The sequence below is a fragment of the Callorhinus ursinus genome, unplaced genomic scaffold (assembly GCF_003265705.2).
Source record: "Callorhinus ursinus isolate GAN/ISIS: 27379988/994484 unplaced genomic scaffold, GSC_fseal_2.0 scaffold39, whole genome shotgun sequence".
NCBI classification, from domain to species: Eukaryota; Metazoa; Chordata; class Mammalia; order Carnivora; family Otariidae; genus Callorhinus; species Callorhinus ursinus.
The window spans coordinates 2,886,706-2,905,023 of record NW_027397101.1 but is presented as its reverse complement, the minus strand read 5'-3'; the positions used below and the strand labels follow the sequence as shown (position 1 = coordinate 2,905,023).

The 18,318-nt window shown below is 36.1% G+C and overlaps 1 protein-coding gene across 5 annotated transcripts in view; it reads left to right on the top strand.

The window, feature by feature from the left end:
- AGTPBP1 (ATP/GTP binding carboxypeptidase 1) overlaps nt 1-18,318 on the top strand; it is a 161,054-nt gene that overhangs the window by 113,617 nt on the left and 29,119 nt on the right. For all 5 annotated transcript variants that reach the window (XM_025851632.2, XM_025851633.2, XM_073880686.1 and 2 more), the window contains exons 18-19: nt 12,722-12,809; nt 16,139-16,283. In XM_025851632.2, the coding sequence (XP_025707417.1) occupies nt 12,722-12,809; nt 16,139-16,283 (233 nt within the window). The remainder of the gene's footprint in view (nt 1-12,721; nt 12,810-16,138; nt 16,284-18,318) is intronic.

Sequence of the window (18,318 nt, the reverse complement as noted above, 5' to 3'; positions counted from 1 at the left end):
AGGCTGTCTTCATCCAGTTTTGGAAGCAAGCTGATGCTAACTTGGAACACTTAAATAGAAAAGCTTTTATTTCCCCATCCTGTGTTCTGGAGAGTTTAAACAGCATTTACAGGTCTTCATGAAATTTGGAAAGAATGCACCTGTAGAACTATCTGATTGTGTGCCCCTTTTTGGGTGGGAGAAGGAGTATCTGGGTAACTTTTTCAGATATCTGTGACTTAGTTTCCTGTGTTTTTTTTTTTTTTTTTTAGATTTTATTTATTTGAGAGAGAGAGGGAGAGAGAGTGTGTAAGCATGAGCAGGGGGGAGAGGCAGAGAGAAAGGGAGAAGCAGACTCCCCACTGAGCAGGGAGCCGGATGTGGGGCTAGATCCCAGGATGCCAGGATCATGACCTGAGCCGAAGGCTTAACCACCTGAGCCACACAGGTGCTGCTAGTTTTCTAACTTATTGTGGCAATCTTGATAATTTATGTTTTCTTATACACATGACATTTAGATTTTCAAAATTCACTAGAAATCATATAGATTTCTAGATGATATCTGCAGTATATGTGCTTGCTTGTTACTTTTGCTTATTTCCCTTTTGTGTGTGTGCTCAAAATATAATTTATTATTTTAAAAAACTAGCTCTTGGTTTTATTCATTATTTCCTTTAAAAGTTTTTTATTTATTAATTTTTCTCTTTTCCTCCCTGCAGTTTGATTTTTTTTTCTTTTTAACGTTCAGTTTGTTCACCTAAATTTATTTATTTTTTAAGATTTTTTTTTTAAATTTATTTATTTGACAGACAGCGAGAGAGGGAATACAAGCAGGGGGGGAGTGGGAGAGGGAGAAGCAGGGCAGGCTTCCCGCAGAGCAGGGAGCCCGATGCAGGACTCCATCCCAGGACACTGGGATCATGACCTGAGCGGAAGGCAGATGCTTAATGACTGAGCCACCCAGGCGCCCCCACCTAAATTTATTTTTGTTTGATGACCAAGCATTTGCTCTTGATTATAACTTATTTCTGTATCCCCTTCCCTTCTAGATTTTAATATTAAGACTCCTTGTTATTTTGTAGATTGCCTCTAATTGTATGTAGTGTTGGTACCCTTTTTGATACAAGAATCATTAGGAAAACATTTGTTATATTCCTAGTTGGTTAGATTATTTTGATTAAAATTTTTCTAATTACTTTCAAGTTTTAGTGCATTTTGTTCATATGCGTATAAAATTTATGATTTGGAATAACTTTATGGCTTAATATCTGGTCAGTTTTGTATTTCATGGGCACTTGGAAAATAATATATATTCTGGCAACAACTTAATATACATTTTTAGTTTAGTGTTATAATTCCATTTTTCAGTTTTCTGTGTCCTTATTTATTTTTTATCTTCTCTTTCTGCCTAAGACTTAAAAAAATTGTCTTTCAGCTCTATTGTGTTTCTGTCAATTCCTCATTTACAAAAACATGTTTTTTTTCTGCTGAAGCAGTATTATTTGGCACATAGTTTATAACTTTTCCATATTCCTTTTGTATGTACCGTTTAATGGTAATAATAGTCATACTCAGTATAGTTAGCCTTGAATTCTGTTTTTATATTGTTTTGGTTTGAATTTGCTTGATATATCTTTGCCTGTTGTTTCTTGTAAATAGAGGTTGACTTTGTTGTTTGACCCTTGTCTTTAACATGATTTTAACTTATTTAAAATTTTTTTTTAATAGACATGTTTGGTTTTTTTTAATGCTTCCTATTTTTGTGCTTTATTGTTTTATCTGTTATTCTTTAGGGGACTTCAAGGTGTAGTACAACACTTTTTTTAGCTGTGGAAATCCAAAATATGTATATAAAAAGAATAGAGCATGAAGCATATTGCATTGGATTTTTCTCAGTCCTGCTCCATCTGCCTTAAGTTTACTAGAGATTCCTCCCAAATTCTGACAAGAAGTGGTCTCTTATGAGTTCTTTTTATTTCCATGTATTTGTAAGTATTTAGGAAGTTGGTTATAGCTGTGAAATGAACTTTTAGGTAGATGTAGTTTTTTAAGTGAACCTCTGTCATTAGTTTTGTTGTTCGTACAACATAAAGGAAATCTTGGTTTGTCTTAACCTCAATAGAAGAAGGAAGGGACTTAGTAAACTGGAATTCAACATTGTACAAAATTGCAACTAGCTATGTAATTAATGTTATTGTCATTAGATTCATTTTTTCACTTCAAGAATGGTACTGATGATAAAAAATATTTGCAGTGGAAACTTGTTCAGCCAGAAGAATTTGTTTAATTGCCATACATGATTGAAATCAGGAAATAATATTAATTAGTTTTAATTAATTCTTTTTCTTTTTTTGATTGGGACGTTCTGGTTGCGGGAGTATTTAAGTATTGGGTTTTAGCAAATATGTCCAAAGATGTCTTACTCTTTGGCAATGCCCCCAAAAGGGGCAGAATTACTATTGCTTTTGTTTCTCAAATTGCCCTTTTCTTGGGAATTTTTTTAGGAGATTGGATTCAATACTTAGTTTTCTCACAGGTGAATGATCTTATTTGTGAATTTTGAGAATTTCTGTCACTATATAATGATGCTGTTATCTGTTGTAATCGGTTTCTCCCATTACTTGAAAGGGGTTTGTTCAAATTACCACTAGATGGCAGTCTTGCATTTTTAGTAACTTGGAGCTTTCATTTCTAGCTTCTTCCCTGGTGCTTTTGCACTCCATGTCTCTAGCTCCTCCCCACTACCCTTCCCTTTCCTTCCCTCCTTCCCCATAGCCGTGTCTCCCAGATACATGAGCATTTTAAACCACTTTTTTAAGTAAATTGAACATGTGTGGAACCAGGCAGCAGAATAGAATTTTGGAGTCTAGTCTGTAGCATTCCCACCTACCCCATGTTACTTAATTCCATACTTGGAAGTTTAGCTGACCTATCTCTTGACTAAGGAAGCCTTCCTGACTCCTCAGGTTGGATTAGTACCCTTGATAAATGTTCCTTGTAATTTTTTCCTTTGGGGTGCTCATAACAGTTTTACGTTGTTTATGTGTGTGGCTGATTAATCCCTTTCCGCCCTCCCCCACTTGTTTATAAATTCCACAATAATCACGGACAGTGTCACTGTTGCTCACCTCTGTACTTACAGTATGGCATTTAATGGATGATTTGTTAAATGAATGAGGCAATGGATGAATGAACTATGAAGAAGATCCCATTAGGAATGTAAAATGAACATGCACAGAATAATACGTCAAGAAGATTCTAGTTCGGGGCACTTGGGTCACTCAGTCAGTTGAGTGGCCAACTCTTGATTTTGGCTCAGGTCATGATCTCAGGGTCCTGGGATTGAGCCCCGCATCAGCCTCCATGCTCAGCGGGGAGTCTACTTGAGGATTCTCTCTCTCCTTTCCTTCTGCCCCTCCCCCCACTCATGTATTCTTTCTCTTTTTCTAAAATAAACAAATCTTCAAAAAAAAAGGAGATTCTAGTTCAATTTATGATCAACTTTTTCTAAATGTTTTGAAATAATTTCAAATTTATAAAAGTTGCACTCTTAATGCAGATGTTGAGGATTTGAAATGATGTCTCATTACCCTAGGATACTTTTAGTATATGTTCTACAAACAGTGGCATTTTTTTTTCTCATTAAACTTTTGTTTTAATGGCTTTCAAAATTCTGTGACAGATTTTTGGTGAAGTTGTTTTCATTAAAAAGTACTGATTTTAGGGCGCCTGGGTGGCTCAGTCATTAAGTGACTGCCTTTGGCTCAGGTCATGATCCTGGGGTCCCGGGATCGAGTCCCGCCTCAGGCTCCCTGCTCAGTGGGGAGCCTGCTTCTCCCTCTGACCCTCCCCTCTCTCATGTGCTTTCTCTCTCTCTCACTCTTTCTCTCAAATAAATAAATAAAATCTTAAAAAAAAAAAGTACTGATTTTAAAACCTAATAACATATATCCCCCAACACCAGGAAATTATAACTGATATGTGAATCCTCTCTAATCCATAGGCCCCTCATTTGAGTTTCATCTGTTTTCTCAGTAATGTGCAAGAGGATTCAGCTCAAACCATGTGTATTTAGTTGTCAAGTGTCTAAAACTCTTTTAGTCAGGAACAGTTTTGCAGACTTTAACATTCATGACCTGATTTCTCTTTTTTTTTTTAAGATTTTATTTATTTATTTGACAGAGAGCGAGAGCAAGAACACAAGCAGGGGGAGTGGGAGAGGGAGAAGCAGGCCTCCTACAGAGCAGGGAGCCCGATGCGGGGCTCGATCCCAGGACCCTGGGATCACGACCTGAGCCGAAGGCAGACGCTTAATGACTGAGCCATCCAGGTGCCCCATGACCTGACATTTTTGACAGTTATAGGACTCTTACTCTGTAGAGTGGTTGTCAGTTTGGAGTTGTTGTCTCATGTTCTCGTGATTCAGTTCAAATTAGGTGTGTCTTTGGCAGGAATATTACAGAGGTGATGTACCCTGGTGAATACAGCATTTTGTTTGTCCCAATATTGATAATAATCATTTTATCACTTGATTAAGTTTGAGTCTGTCTGGCTTTTCCATTGTAAAGTTACCCTTTTTCTTTTTGTAATTAATAAGTATTTTAGGTGGAAGTACTTTGAAACTATGTAAATATCTTTTTCCTCATCAAACTTTTAACATGTGAGTATCAGTCCAGAATTGGTTTCTTGTTTTACTCATGGGTTGTAATTTATTTCTGTCATTATTTATTTTGATGCTCAAATTGCCCAAGATTTGGCCAATGGAATCCCTTTCGTACTGGCTTCTGTGTCCTTTTGCTACATCCCTGTCATTCTGTGTGGGCCTCCTGGATTTTTGGCACATAGTGCTCAAAGCTCACCTTGCCTTTCCCTGCCTCAACCTGGTATCCATCATTTCTTGGAACAGCCCTGGTTTGTTTTAGTGGTGAATGGTATTTAAAAACCAAGGTCTGTGTGCACAATATGCACATTGTTATTGGACTTCTCAGTAGACAGAGCTGAGGACTGTGTGTACAAATATTTATACAGAAATTTTCGTTTGTAGTAGTTTCTCCGTATGTATGTAAATATTTATGTTTGTGTGTGTGTATGTGTTTTGTGCACATATACACACATCCCCACACAATCTCCATGAGGTCACACTGATACCTTTAATTCCACAGACTCTATTCTGGTTTTTTCCCTATATTTACAGTGCCCTCCAACATGAAGAATCTGGGCTTCCATTATCCTTAATATATTTGCTTAGTGATCAGTTCCAGTGTATGTTAAAATCCTTCTGATGCCTTTTTGGGCAGGTGACCTCCTCACCTCATTCAGGGTCTGACACCCAAGTCAGTCTTTCTTCTCACCCCCCCTTGCAGGTGTGGCCTCCCTGTTTGTTTGTGTTCATTTTGTTTTTAATTTCTAGTTTTATTACGTGGCAAGCAGACAGTTTTGTTTGTAGTGCTTCTCTTTTATGGAACTTCTGACATTTCCTTTTCATCTACTTTATAATCAGTTTTTGTGACTATTTCACATGCTCTTAGAAAGGTATTTTATATATAGTCTGTGTTATCAGGCTGTTGTGTTCAACATTTGTATATAAGATTTGCCTTATTGATTATGTTCTTTAAATCTTCTCTATACATATTTTCATTTTTGTTCATTTGGTCTGTCATGTACTGAGAGTGATGTGTCCGTCTGCTGTCAATGGTATGTTTCTCTCTTCTGTATCTCTTATAGTTTCCTCTTTACTTAGGAGGTTGGTCTTACCCTGGTGCATAGGTACTGGGTATTATTATACTTCACTGTGAATGGTCACTTTATAAAGTTCCTTCTTTGTCTCATTTAATATTTTTTGGCCTGTAATCTACTTTGATCTCAGTATTTCGACCCCTATTTTGTTTCTATTTGCCTAGTGTGTCTTTGCCCATTTTTATACTTACACGTAATTTAAAAAATTTGGTATATTCTGTCTTCTAGTAATGCTAAAAACCTGGGTTATGTGTGGTTTTATTGGTGCTACTTGTTCAATTTATTTATTTACTTTTTGGTGGTGACGATGTGTGTAGAGATTCAGGTTCAAGTGGCTACCGTTATCCTCCAGACCAACAATATGATCTTCCTATTTTTAGTATAAATCTCTGCTGTCATACTAGTCATATTAGAAGCATGTATTTTTTCTCTGTAGAGTCACTGAGTCCAGACAATATATGCAGGTTGTGATAGGTGCCTTTAGGTTATTCGAGCTCCATTTTAAACTTTACTTGTCTCCCTTCTCTGTTAAATGAGGGTAATAGCTTCAACTTGAAAATTTCATGAATCTGTGATTCATAGTACATTTGATGATTAGGGCCTAAAACACCTTGTCTTTTTTTGTATCTGTACTGTTATTGAGCCTCTACTCCATACAACTTTGGCCTTTACTTAGCTATTATTAGAAGCCAATGCCATTGGATGTTGGCTTCATTGTGTCAATTTAATATTTTGATTGTCTGTATTCAAGTGATAAGATTGACCATTCTTAGCATATTTTTGTTATGCATGTTAAAGGTTTATCCTGTGGCTAATGACAACAATTATAGCCAAAATGTCAGGTTGAATAGATTGTTTATTCAGTCTGAGTTACCTCATTTGATTGATTCTTACTAGGGCTACCTCTTTGGTTCAAATGGTTATTATTATAGTTAGAATTTTCAAGTATCATTCCTTCCACTGTGACTAGAATTAACTGTCATTTAAAAAGGACTATAATACCTTGTCTTTTATAAAATTAGAACACTTAAGATAAGTCTAATATGCCCTGACTTCAGCTGGAACCTTACTTATACTTAGCTATTATTATGCATTTTATTTGTCTGGAGGAGTTTGAAGTTTCAGATTGATATGGCTCTATGAATCCTAGAAAGGAATAAGGAAGATAGGAATCCGTTATATGTACCAGTGAAGTACTTGAATTTCAGGTATAAAGAGAGAATCTTAACATACTTCCACTTTAAAAGAACTGGTTACTTAAATAATGATAATAGTAAGAGCAGCTAACATTTATTGAATATTTACCATGTGCCAGGCCTTGTTCTAAGTGCTAACACATGTGACACTCTTCGTCCATTAAACAGAATCCATTTTACAGAAGAGAAAAAGGGGGCATCAGTGGTTTAGTAATCTGCCCAGGATCATGCATCTGGTTGGTGATGAAGTTGAAATTCAGACCCAGGTAGTCTGGTTGCAGATTGTATGCTCTTAATCACTGTGTTGTTCTGCATGTGAAAAAATTAGATTGGTGTTGGACTTCTCACCTGTGGCGCACTGGAAGCTAGAGGACAACCAAATGTCTTTTGCGAAATCTGTCATTTGTTTGTCGCTGCCAACAAACTATATCTTTGTGTATGTAGAATTCAGAAAATATGTTACCCCTGAACCCTCTGTGAGAAAAGTAAATGAGGAAAACATCTCAAGATAGAACACTTGGAATTTATAAAATGTGTTAAAAGTAAAAATGTTCTAAGGGGGGTGACATGGGAGAAGCGAAAGTTAACTTACCTTGGTGGGATTGCTTAATTATTGATACAGTATCAGAGAAATACCAGTTAATCATCACTATGAGGATGGGAAGTGGGATTGATAAACACAATAGAAAGCTTCCAAATAATGGAAAAAGAAAAAGAAAATGTGGAGAAATGCAGCCAGGCCAGTAATAGTAAGAAGATAGAGAAGAAGAAAAAAACATCAAATAGTAGAAAGAAAATGAGATGAAATGTATATCTGTCATCACTAACTACGAGCTGAAGTGTCCTCAGAAATCAAATATTGAAAGTTATACAGGGGCACTTGGGTGGCTCAGTTGGTTAAGCATCTGCTTTTGGCTCAGGTCATCCCAGGGTCCTGGGATTGAGTCCTGCTGTCCGCTCGTTGCTCAGCAGGGGTGCTACTTCTCCCTCTGCCTGCAGCTTCCCCTGCTTGTGCTCTCTCTCTGACAAATAAATAAGTAGAATCTTAAAAAAAAAAAAAAAAGTTACGGGCACCTGGGTGGCTCAGTCGTTGAGCGTCTGCCTTCGGCTCAGGTCATGGTCCCAGGGTCCTGGGATTGAGCCCCACATCGGGCTCCCTGCTCCGCGGGAAGCCTGCTTCTCCCTCTCCCACTCCCCCTGCTTGTGTTCCCTCTCTCGCTGTGTCTGTCTCTGTCAAATAAATAAATAAAATCTAAAAAAAAAAAAGTTATACAATAGGAGGGAGGGCAGTGTTAATTAAATGACAAAGAAAAGTTGAGTGATTAGGCAGAGATAAACTAGCCAAATGCAAATAAAATACAGCAAAATGTTTATATTATTGCCAGAAGTAGAACTGCTGGATCATATGGTATTTCCCTTCTTAATTTTTTGAAGAACTTCCATGCATGTTGTCCATAGTGGCAGCGCCAATTTACATTCCCATCCAGACAAAGAAAAATTCAGGTTTAAAAGCACCAAATAGATACTGTGTATTTACTAGTTGCAGTTCTTGAAGATGTATAGTAATCACAAACATTTTTTTAAGAGATTTTATTTATTTATTAGAGCACATGCAGGAGCGGGGGAAGGGGCAGAGGGAGAAGCAGGCTCCCCACTGAGCAGGGAGCCTGATGTGGGACTTGATCCCAGGACCCTGGGATCATGACCTGAGCCAAAGGCAGAAGCTTAACTGACTGAGCAACCCAGGCGCCCCAATCACAAACATTTTTTAAATTGAGGTTACTGACGTAAAACCTTATATTAGTTTCAGTGTATAACATGCTTCAATATTTGTATATATTTGAAATGATCCCCGCAAGAAGTCTAGTTAACATCTGTTGCCACACAGTTACAAAGTTTTTTTCTTGTGATAAGAACTTTGAAGATCTGCTGTTTTAGCAACTTTCAGATGTGTAATAATAGTATTATATATTAACTGTAGTCATCATGCTGTATATTACATTCCCCAGCCTTATTTTATAATTCACAGTTTGTGTCTTTTGACCACTTTCATCCATTTTGCCCACCTCTGTTTCTACTTCCTCCCTGACTTACCAATCTGTTCTTTCTATGAGATTTTTTTTTTTAGGTTCTACACATGAGATCATATGGTATTTTTCTTTCTCTGACTTATTTCACTCAGCATAATGCCCTCAAGGTCCATTCATGTTGTTGCAGATGGCAAGATTTGCTTCTTTTTTATGGCTGTCCATATTTTAATCAGATTGTTTTTTTCTATTGAGTTGTATGAGTTCTTTAGATATTTTAGATATTAACCCCTTATCGAATACATGATTTGCAAATATTTTCTCCCAACTGGTAGGTTACCTTTTCATTTTGTCTATGGTTTCCTTTGCTGTGTAGAACACAGACCTTTATATAATACAACAGCAACCATAACCACAAAGCATCCATATAGATCAAACAAAAGCTCCAAGAAATGCAACTTAATTAGAAGACAGCTATTGTAAGAATTTAAAATACCCTTTCATAATTTAACATATCAAGAAGAGAAGACATAAACGATACAGAAAATTTGAATAATATAGTCAACAAGCTTGACTTTTGGATTCATTAGGATTCTATTTTGAGAATATATTTGAAGATGTGTTCCAGCTGACTGAGAGTGAGATGTAAGGTCTGAGATGGGAGAAATGGTGGAACTAATCTGGGATTCCAGTGAGAACAGGATGAAAGCTGAGGAGCATTTCTAGAAAGCAACTCATCCAAATTAGAATTGGAAGTTAGTGGGATCCTGAAATTATGCCTTAAAAAAATTTGAAATGGTCCCAAGAAATGGTATGATATAATATGATTATGAAACTGAGAAATGTTAGGGACATGGGGCAGAAGTCCTAAGTATCTTCTCCCATGGAAGGATAAAACAGAAGAATTGTAAAAAAGTCACGCTACAAATGTGAATGAAACAAAATGTCACATGAGTTGGAGTATTTGATAAAGTGTGTGAAAGAATCCATTTGAACTTCACCCTGGAAATACTTTATTTGTGGGGGGGCTGGCATGCAGTGAACTATACTTACAGAATCAGAATATAAGTACTGTTGTTCTTCACATTTTACATTCTGCTTTATAGAGTGCAAGAGGGAGTGCAAGAAGGTATCTTCCTTATGTTCATGAAACATTTAAAACTGTTGGTATATTTTGTTACAGGCACAACTTATTGGTGATTTAAAAAACTCAGATTTTACAGATTTCATTGTAATTCAGAGTATTAGTGGAAATCAACTGGACACAAAAACTGGGTACTTGGAAATATAAAGTTCTTCCTAAAATAAAAAATCTGAAAATTGGTGTTTCAAATCACTGGAACCTTGCTGTGTGTGGCACGGTTGTGTGGCTATTTAAATTTAAGTTAATTTAAAGTTAAAAATTCTGTTATTTTAGTGGCACTGGGCCCATCTCCTGTTCTTAATAGCTACACGTTGCTGCCACCTTGGAGATTGTAGATACAGAACATCTCCATTCTGGTAGAGTTCAACTGGACAGTTCTGATGTAGGAAGTACTTCAAAAGAGGACACTTTATAGACTTACGGGACATAACTAAACTGGTAGCTAGAGGGAAATTGAAAGCCTTTAATAACTTGCATTATTTAAAATAAAAAAGACTGAAAGTAAGTGAACTAAGTACTCAAGACAGTAGAAAAACAAGAAAATAAACCAAAAGGAAGAGAATGAATTTTTAAAAATGCTGAATATAATGGTAGAAATAAAACAAAACATGCCAGAATTGATTAATAAAAAATAGAGATTCTGAACAGACTATAACTTTTTTTTTAAAAGATTTTATTTATTTATTTGAGAGAGGGAGAGAATGAGAGAGAAAAAGCACATGAGAGTGGGGAGGGTCAGAGGGAGAAACAGACTCCCCGCTGAGCAGGGAGCCCGATGCGGGACTCGATCCAAGGACTCCAGGATCATGACCTGAGCCGAAGGCAGTCGCTTAACCGACTGAGCCACCCAGGCGCCCCAGACTATAACTTTTGAAAAGGAAAATAAAAATGTATTTGGGGCGCCTGGGTGGCTCAGTCGGTTAAGTATCTGTCTTCGGCTCATGTCATGATCTCAGGTTGCTGGGATCAGGCCCTGCATCTGGCTCCCTGCTCAGCGGGCAGTCTGCTTCTCTCTCTCCCTCTGCTCCTCCTCCCAGTGCTTATGCTCTTGCTCTCTCTCTCTCAAATAAATAAATAAAATCTTTAAAAAATGTATTTATTAGTCACCTTATTTAGATGGCATTTCAGCTGAATTATATTTTTTTAAGAGATAGGCTATACTTTTATTTATTCCAATAAATAATGGATAGTTTCTCAGTATATTTTTCTGAAGCTAGTGTAATCTTATACCAAAACTTGGCAAAGGTAATTTTTTTAAAAAGGGCCAATTTTTAGTTGCAGAAACTCTAAATGAGATTTAAGCTAATATAATTATATACGAGTGAAAGAATAGCATTTTTTTGGAATGCAAGGATAGTTCACAGTAGGAAACCTATCACCATAATTTACTGCGTCAACAGATTAAAGGAGAAAAGCCGTGTGATTCTATTAGTGAATGCTGACGATAAAATAATTAAAATACTTAAGTGCAATAAGAATTATGAAAAAAACTACTCTAGTTATGGGAGTAATCATAGCACCTGCCACAGAGGGTTGTTGTGAGGATTTAATGAATTAACATGCGTAAAAATACTAAGAGCAGTGTCTGGCACATAGAAATTATTCAGCGTTAGCTCTTTTTATTAAAAAAGATACAGTTGATATGCAAAAAAGTTGGCAAATGTTGCATTGAATGGCAAAACATTTTGATTAAAATGTAAAACAAGACAGAGTTGTTGGTCTTCTTACCACTGTATTTGGAATCACTTTTGAGGTTGTTTGATTTCTCTAATACAATAAAAGTGGAAAATGAAATAACTGATATAAACACTGAAAGAGGAGGTGAAATACTTTGAATTACAGATTATATGATTTTCATATGTAGAAAATCCAAGAGACTACTAAAGACTAATAAAAATACTCAGAGCTAAATTTAACAAAATGGTTCTGTAGCAAGAAAATGAAGAAAATGATTCTATCTTTAGGAAAGTCAAACTAGATCTCAATAAAAATTGTCAACATTTCTAAAATTAACATAGGAATTTCATTAATTCCAGTTAGAATCGAGTGTACTATTTTATGAAATTGGATAAGATAAAGTTCGTTTGTAGAGTATATTTCTGAAACTGCCTAACAAAATGCGCTATATATTTAATCCTATTTTTGTTAATAGTCTCTCCACCTCCTCCCCACTATAAGCACATATTTGTATGGAGAAGTTTAAAAAGAAAACAATCTTGACATTTTCATGACATTTTCCTCCTTAACCTCAGTGTAGATGGGAATCCATGGAAAGTTAGAAGTGTGATTATATACTATTTCTTTATATATTTTTTGACTCTCACTGGTTCCAAGGAGTACATTTTACTTATTATTTTTATTTGATCTCATTTAGAGATCAGTTAATAAAGTTTAGTAGCTTTTCACTCATTAGAGTTGTAATCCCATTTTAGGTAAACTGGGATTAAAAACGTATCATTGATCGACTTAAAGGAGATTTTAAAGAAATATCTCATATTTTTTTATACATACTAAAAACTGAAATGTATTTTCTTTTAGCTTTCCTGAACATTTGATGCTTTCTATAATGGCATGACTAATTTGTAACTCAGAAACTCTGAAACGATTTTTTCCCCCTATTTTTCCTGTCTCTGTCAAAGGTATGCAACCACTCATGTATTCGGTTCAGGAAGCATTAAACGCCAGACCATGGTGGATTCGTGTGGGAACCGACATTTGTTACTATAAGTAAGTATTCTAAGAATAATAGGACATCAGCTGACAGAAGGAGATCTTAACTTCATTCTGTTTAAATTTGAAGATTAGAAAGTGGAGTCATTATTGCATTATTTGAACTGTGGTGATATGCTTTACTGTTACCTCTAGCAGAGTCCTTTAAAATTTGAGATTTAGGGCGCCTGGGTGGCTCAGTTGGTTAAGCAACTGCCTTCGGCTCAGGTCATGATCCTGGGGTCCTGGGATCGAGTCCCACATCAGGCTCCCTGCTCAGCGGGGGGTCTGCTTCTCCCTCTGACCCTCTTCCCTCTCGTGCTCTCTGGCTCTCATTCTCTCTCTCAAATAAATAAATAAAATCTTAAAAAAAATAAGATAAAATTTGAGATTTATTGAGGTGGTATATTTAGTGGAAACAAAATGTGTCTTAAAGACAGACTTAGTCCAAATCTTATCTTCACCACTTAGATAGCTATGTGTCCTCAACTTTTTTAGCTTTAAGGCTCTGGAAACTTCATTAAATAAAACTAAAATTAGGAATTCTAGGAAATAATTAGCAGTGCCTTTTTGTTTTGATGATATTAAGTACAGTTCTTATCTTTTCTCTTTTGCATGCAAATATTTGCATGCAAATATTTGCATGAATTTCCACAATATTTTACGTGGAGATATATTCCAAAGTTACATTATAGCAGCCTATACAGTTCACCGTGACCTCAAATAGGCCATCTACTTATCAGTCAGAAATAAGTGCTTGCAATCATTTATTGCTTCTTTGGAATGATTGGATTATTCTTCAGCCTCACATCTAAGTAATCTGGGATTATCATATACCTTGCTTCCTGTTTTTACTGTTTCTGCATGTAATATGTTTCTAGATAACTTCCTCCACCAAATGCATTTGACATCCCTGTCTTTTCTCTGTTATTAATCTTAATTCTGACATTTTTGTTCAGTGGATTTTGGGTTTTTATATTGTATTTAACTAGCTCTAATGTTCCTTTTTTAATCAGAAGACTTCTGAAATTAAACTTTTTATTGGTTTAAGACATGACTTTGGAAAAACCTAGCTCTTAAGTGCTATTACTTTCTAGAGAAAGTCCGTGTTTCCTAGAATTCATCTCAGCAGGTTTCCCCCCTACTTGGAATAGCAAAGTAAGTAGTAAGTGAGGAATAGAAATGTAAGATGGTATGCAATTCATCTGTGCCTGAATACATTTCGTATTTCTTTTAGTGGTAGGCTAACATAAAAATATTCTTATTTATCTCTTTCTCTTAAAGTTGGAATAGAAATCGTCAATCAATGAATGCTTTTCTTTTTCACATTGTAAAGTGAATGGTCATAACATGACAGGTGGTGGTTCTGTTTTGTGTAGGGGGTGATGGCAAGGAGTTTTGTTTGTTTAGTTTTGTTTTTATTTCTTCTTTTGGCTACTTCCAGACCTGGAACTGGAATTCAGGTCAATTCGACAGACGTTTATTAACTATTTTCTGTGTAACAAACTATGCTAGTTGCTTTCCTGAAGCTGGAAATCCAGATAGGATTAAAATCTGTCTTTGCATCTGTCTTAACTTTTCATGTCAGCCAAGTCTTCCGATGCTTCTTTGTCTCATCTGCACAATGGGAATAAAACTACTTCCACCAGTCTATGAGAGAATATAACTTACAGACTACCATATAGCTGTAATGTGGTATTATCAATACCTCTCCAATTAGATGTTAATCTTGGGGGGGGAAAGAGTTGGCCAAAAGTTCTGGAACTTATTTTGTGTTTTCCTCAACCCATAGCACCTTGTCATTGAGTATTCAAGATATGGTGGCTACGTTAATGAAGATAATACCAGTTTGAAAATACCATGCATGTGTATGTGTGTGCAAGTAAATAAACTGTTGGTCATGTCTTTTCTTCAGTTCATGACTTAAATAATATAAGATGATTTGAAATTTTAGAAATTAGGTTGATAGACAAAGCCCTGTTAGGCCATCAAATGTCAGTGATATTTAAAGTCTGGAAAGTAATGTGTAGTTTTAAAAACAGTTTATTAGGGAAATCTTCAGACATTTACAAAAGCAGGTAATAGGATAATGAGACCACATCTATTCATCACCCAGTTTCACCAATTATCAACACGTGTTTAGCTTGTTTTAGGAATACTTTCACTCCTACCTCTACACTGAATTTTTAAAAGCATTTCTAGGTATCATATTTATCAATAAATACTTCAAAGATCTTTGTCTTTTAGAGATTTTTAAAGACAGTCTAACCATAATGCTATTATCACACCTAAGAAAATTCCTTAATATGATAAAATATCCATTGTTCAGACTTCCCCAGCTGTCTCATAAGTGTTTTTTTTCCTTAAGATTTTATTTATTTATTTTAGAGAGAGATACAGAGAGCATGAGAGAGAGAGAGCACGAGCAGGGGGGAAAGGCAGAGGGAGAGGGAGAAGCTACCTCCCTGCTCAGCGGGGAGCCTGACATGGGGCTCCATCCCAGGACCCCGAGATCGTGACCTGAGCCGAAGGCAGATGCTTATCAGACTGAGCCACTCAGGCACCCCTCATAAGTGTTGTTTTATAGTTGGCTTGTTTTAACCCGACCAACCAAGGCCACACATTGCATTTGATTTTTGTTGCTATGTCCCTTAAATCTCCTTTAATATGTAGGTTTCCCTTTTTTTTTTCCTATTATTTCTCCTTTATTTGTTGAAGAAACTGGGTCATCTGTCATGCAAGATTTTCCACATTTTGGGTTTTGCTGGTTGCATCCCTGTGGTGATAATTAATTCTTCTATCTCACCGATTTCCTATAAAGTAGTAGTTAGATCTAGAAGCTTGATCAACTTCAGGTTTGATTTTTGGCAAGAATACTTCATAGATGGTGCAGTGAATTCCTCTTGCGTCATATCAGGAAACACATCACGTCTGGTTATTTCTTTTTTTGTAATCTTAAGATTAATAGTGAATTTAGTTATTGTCCTCTGATCCATCCACTTGAAAGGCAGCCATTAGCCTTTCGTCTAGTGGTGGTAGCAGTTATTGATGATAATTGCTGAGATCCAGTAATGTGTGTGGCTAACAAGGAACTAGGTTCTAAACTTTTTTTGATGTGTAGAGTCTCAACTCCATTTAATAGTAAATCCAGAGGTGAAAACTAATGTTGGCTGATAGCAATTAACTGTTGCATTAGTACCAACTCTAATTTTTATAAAATATTTAAGCTAAACTTTTTATAAACTGTGTGGGTTTTTTCCCCCCTGAAGTTCTGTGTAAAAGGTGGTAAGGAAAATCAGAACTTTTGTGTGGAAGAAATAAACATGTTTTGTGCTTTTCTATTGCAGAAATCACTTCTCAAGAAGTTCAGTTGCTGCAGGTGGGCAAAAGGGAAAATCCTACTATACAATTACATTCACTGTCAATTTTCCACATAAAGATGATGTTTGCTACTTTGCTTATCACTATCCATACACATATTCAACTTTACAGGTGAGAACTCATTAAGTTGTATTATGGCTGTTATTGTGCTATATACATGTGTCAGAGAATTGGAAAAAAATGGTTTTAATGAAATATATTAATAAGATGAGAAAAAATTGCTGAATATTTTAGAAAATAGTACAATACTTGTTGAAAACATTAAAAGGAGTGAAATGGGAATGTAGTCTTTATTTTTATTTAGTAGAAATACCAAAGAAATTTGAAGAGGTTTTTACTCTCCATCTTTGTGTAGAAATCTATAGTTCTCCATGATTTACACATTTTAACTAGATGAGATTTCCACTTGTTTTAATGAGAGGCATTGAAGCTCATAGAAAATCTAACAATAGAAAAATATGTAGGGAATTCATTTCTTTTAGCGGTTTGATGTGAAGTTCTAGGTCCAGATTCTTTAGAATTTAGGATATAAAGCATTGTTTTGTGTGGGTTCTTTTGAGGTATTTGAGTATTTGCATTGTAAAACAAAACTGAAAAATGAATTCGAGTAATTACTGTGGTAGATTTTTTTCTCAGTTCAGAATGTCTGTCCTAATGATCAAGGATCATAGAGGTATGATCAGTTTACCCAGAAAGAAATTGGAACACTGTGATTTAGAAACAAGCTTCCAGATTATTAGGGGAAAAGGAGAGAAAAACATACTCTACTGAACTGAAGAGATAACGAGGCTAAGAACACTGAATGTGGCTGACTTTATTTTAATAAAGGTTACAACTTACAATAAAGGTATTACCAGTTATCTTTCTGTGCCAAATAACATAGCATCAGAATATACAGTGTTGTTATTCACAGGGTTGTATATTATTGTTCTTTACTGACGTTACCTTTTTAATACATTTTAAATTCCCCCCCTTTTTTCCAATGCCACTACCATGACCTTTGTAGGCATTACTGCTGCCTCTCCTCTGGACTTCCGCCACTTCTTCTCACTGGTGTTCTAGAATTCACTTCTATCCCTTTCCTCTTCATCAGTCTTTCCCCGACATGATAGCAAGAGGGCTCCTTGATGGGAAGATCTGATCCCATAAATCTCCTTCTTAAAAGCTCCTTAGTGATTTCTCTTGCCATTTTTATGAAGTCTGAGATTCTTACCATGGTTCATATCATCATTTCTCTACTATTTTTCACAATTTTTGCCATATCCATGTACTGTTTAAACTATTTACATACTTAATATTTATCTTTTTTTTAATGGATTAATTCTTTTTTTTTTAAGATTTTATTTATTTATTTGAGAGAGAGAGAATGAGCAATAGAGAGCACAAGAGGGAAGAGGGTCAGAGGGAGAAGCAGACTCCCTGCTGAGCAAGGAGCCCGATGTGGGACTCGATCCTGGGACTCCAGGATCATGACCTGAGCCGAAGGCAGTTGCTTAACCAACTGAGCCACCCAGGCGCCCTTTAATATTTATCTTTAAATGGACTTTAACTCTTTAAAGTTTATCCTCATCCTAAGTTAATATTTGTGGTATTAATTCACAGTAAAATATATGCCTGTTTATTTTTTGTTAAGGTTATCCACATGTCACTTTTCTATCTCAGTTACCAGCCATACACATATATGCTGTATCTTGTGAAAGAATGGCCTGTGAGGCCCTTCAGTCGCTGTTAATTGTTTCTCACCCTTCCTGGGCTGGCTGCAGGGCATCTTGGGTTGGTTCTTTAAGATGCCCTTCCTCTTTCTTTGCTTTCATCCTGGTCTTCTCATATACTTTCCTTCTGCCTACAGCACTCCCCTCTACCCTCCTCACTCATCCTTTGGATCTCAGTTTGAATGACTTACTTTAGGAGACCTTTTCTCACTGTCCAGATGCAGCTAGGCCCCCGCCCCTGATCACAGGCTCTCACAGCACTCTGTATTTTCCCAAAGGTAGGGTCTATTCATTCACTGTTACATCCCCAGTGTTGGGTACAGTTTCCCGCACAGAAATAGCAGCCACATAGTAAATTGTGATTATATGAACAGACATAGGCAAAACTTTGGAAACCAACTAAGTATCTTAAAATAAGGAATTGAACAATTATG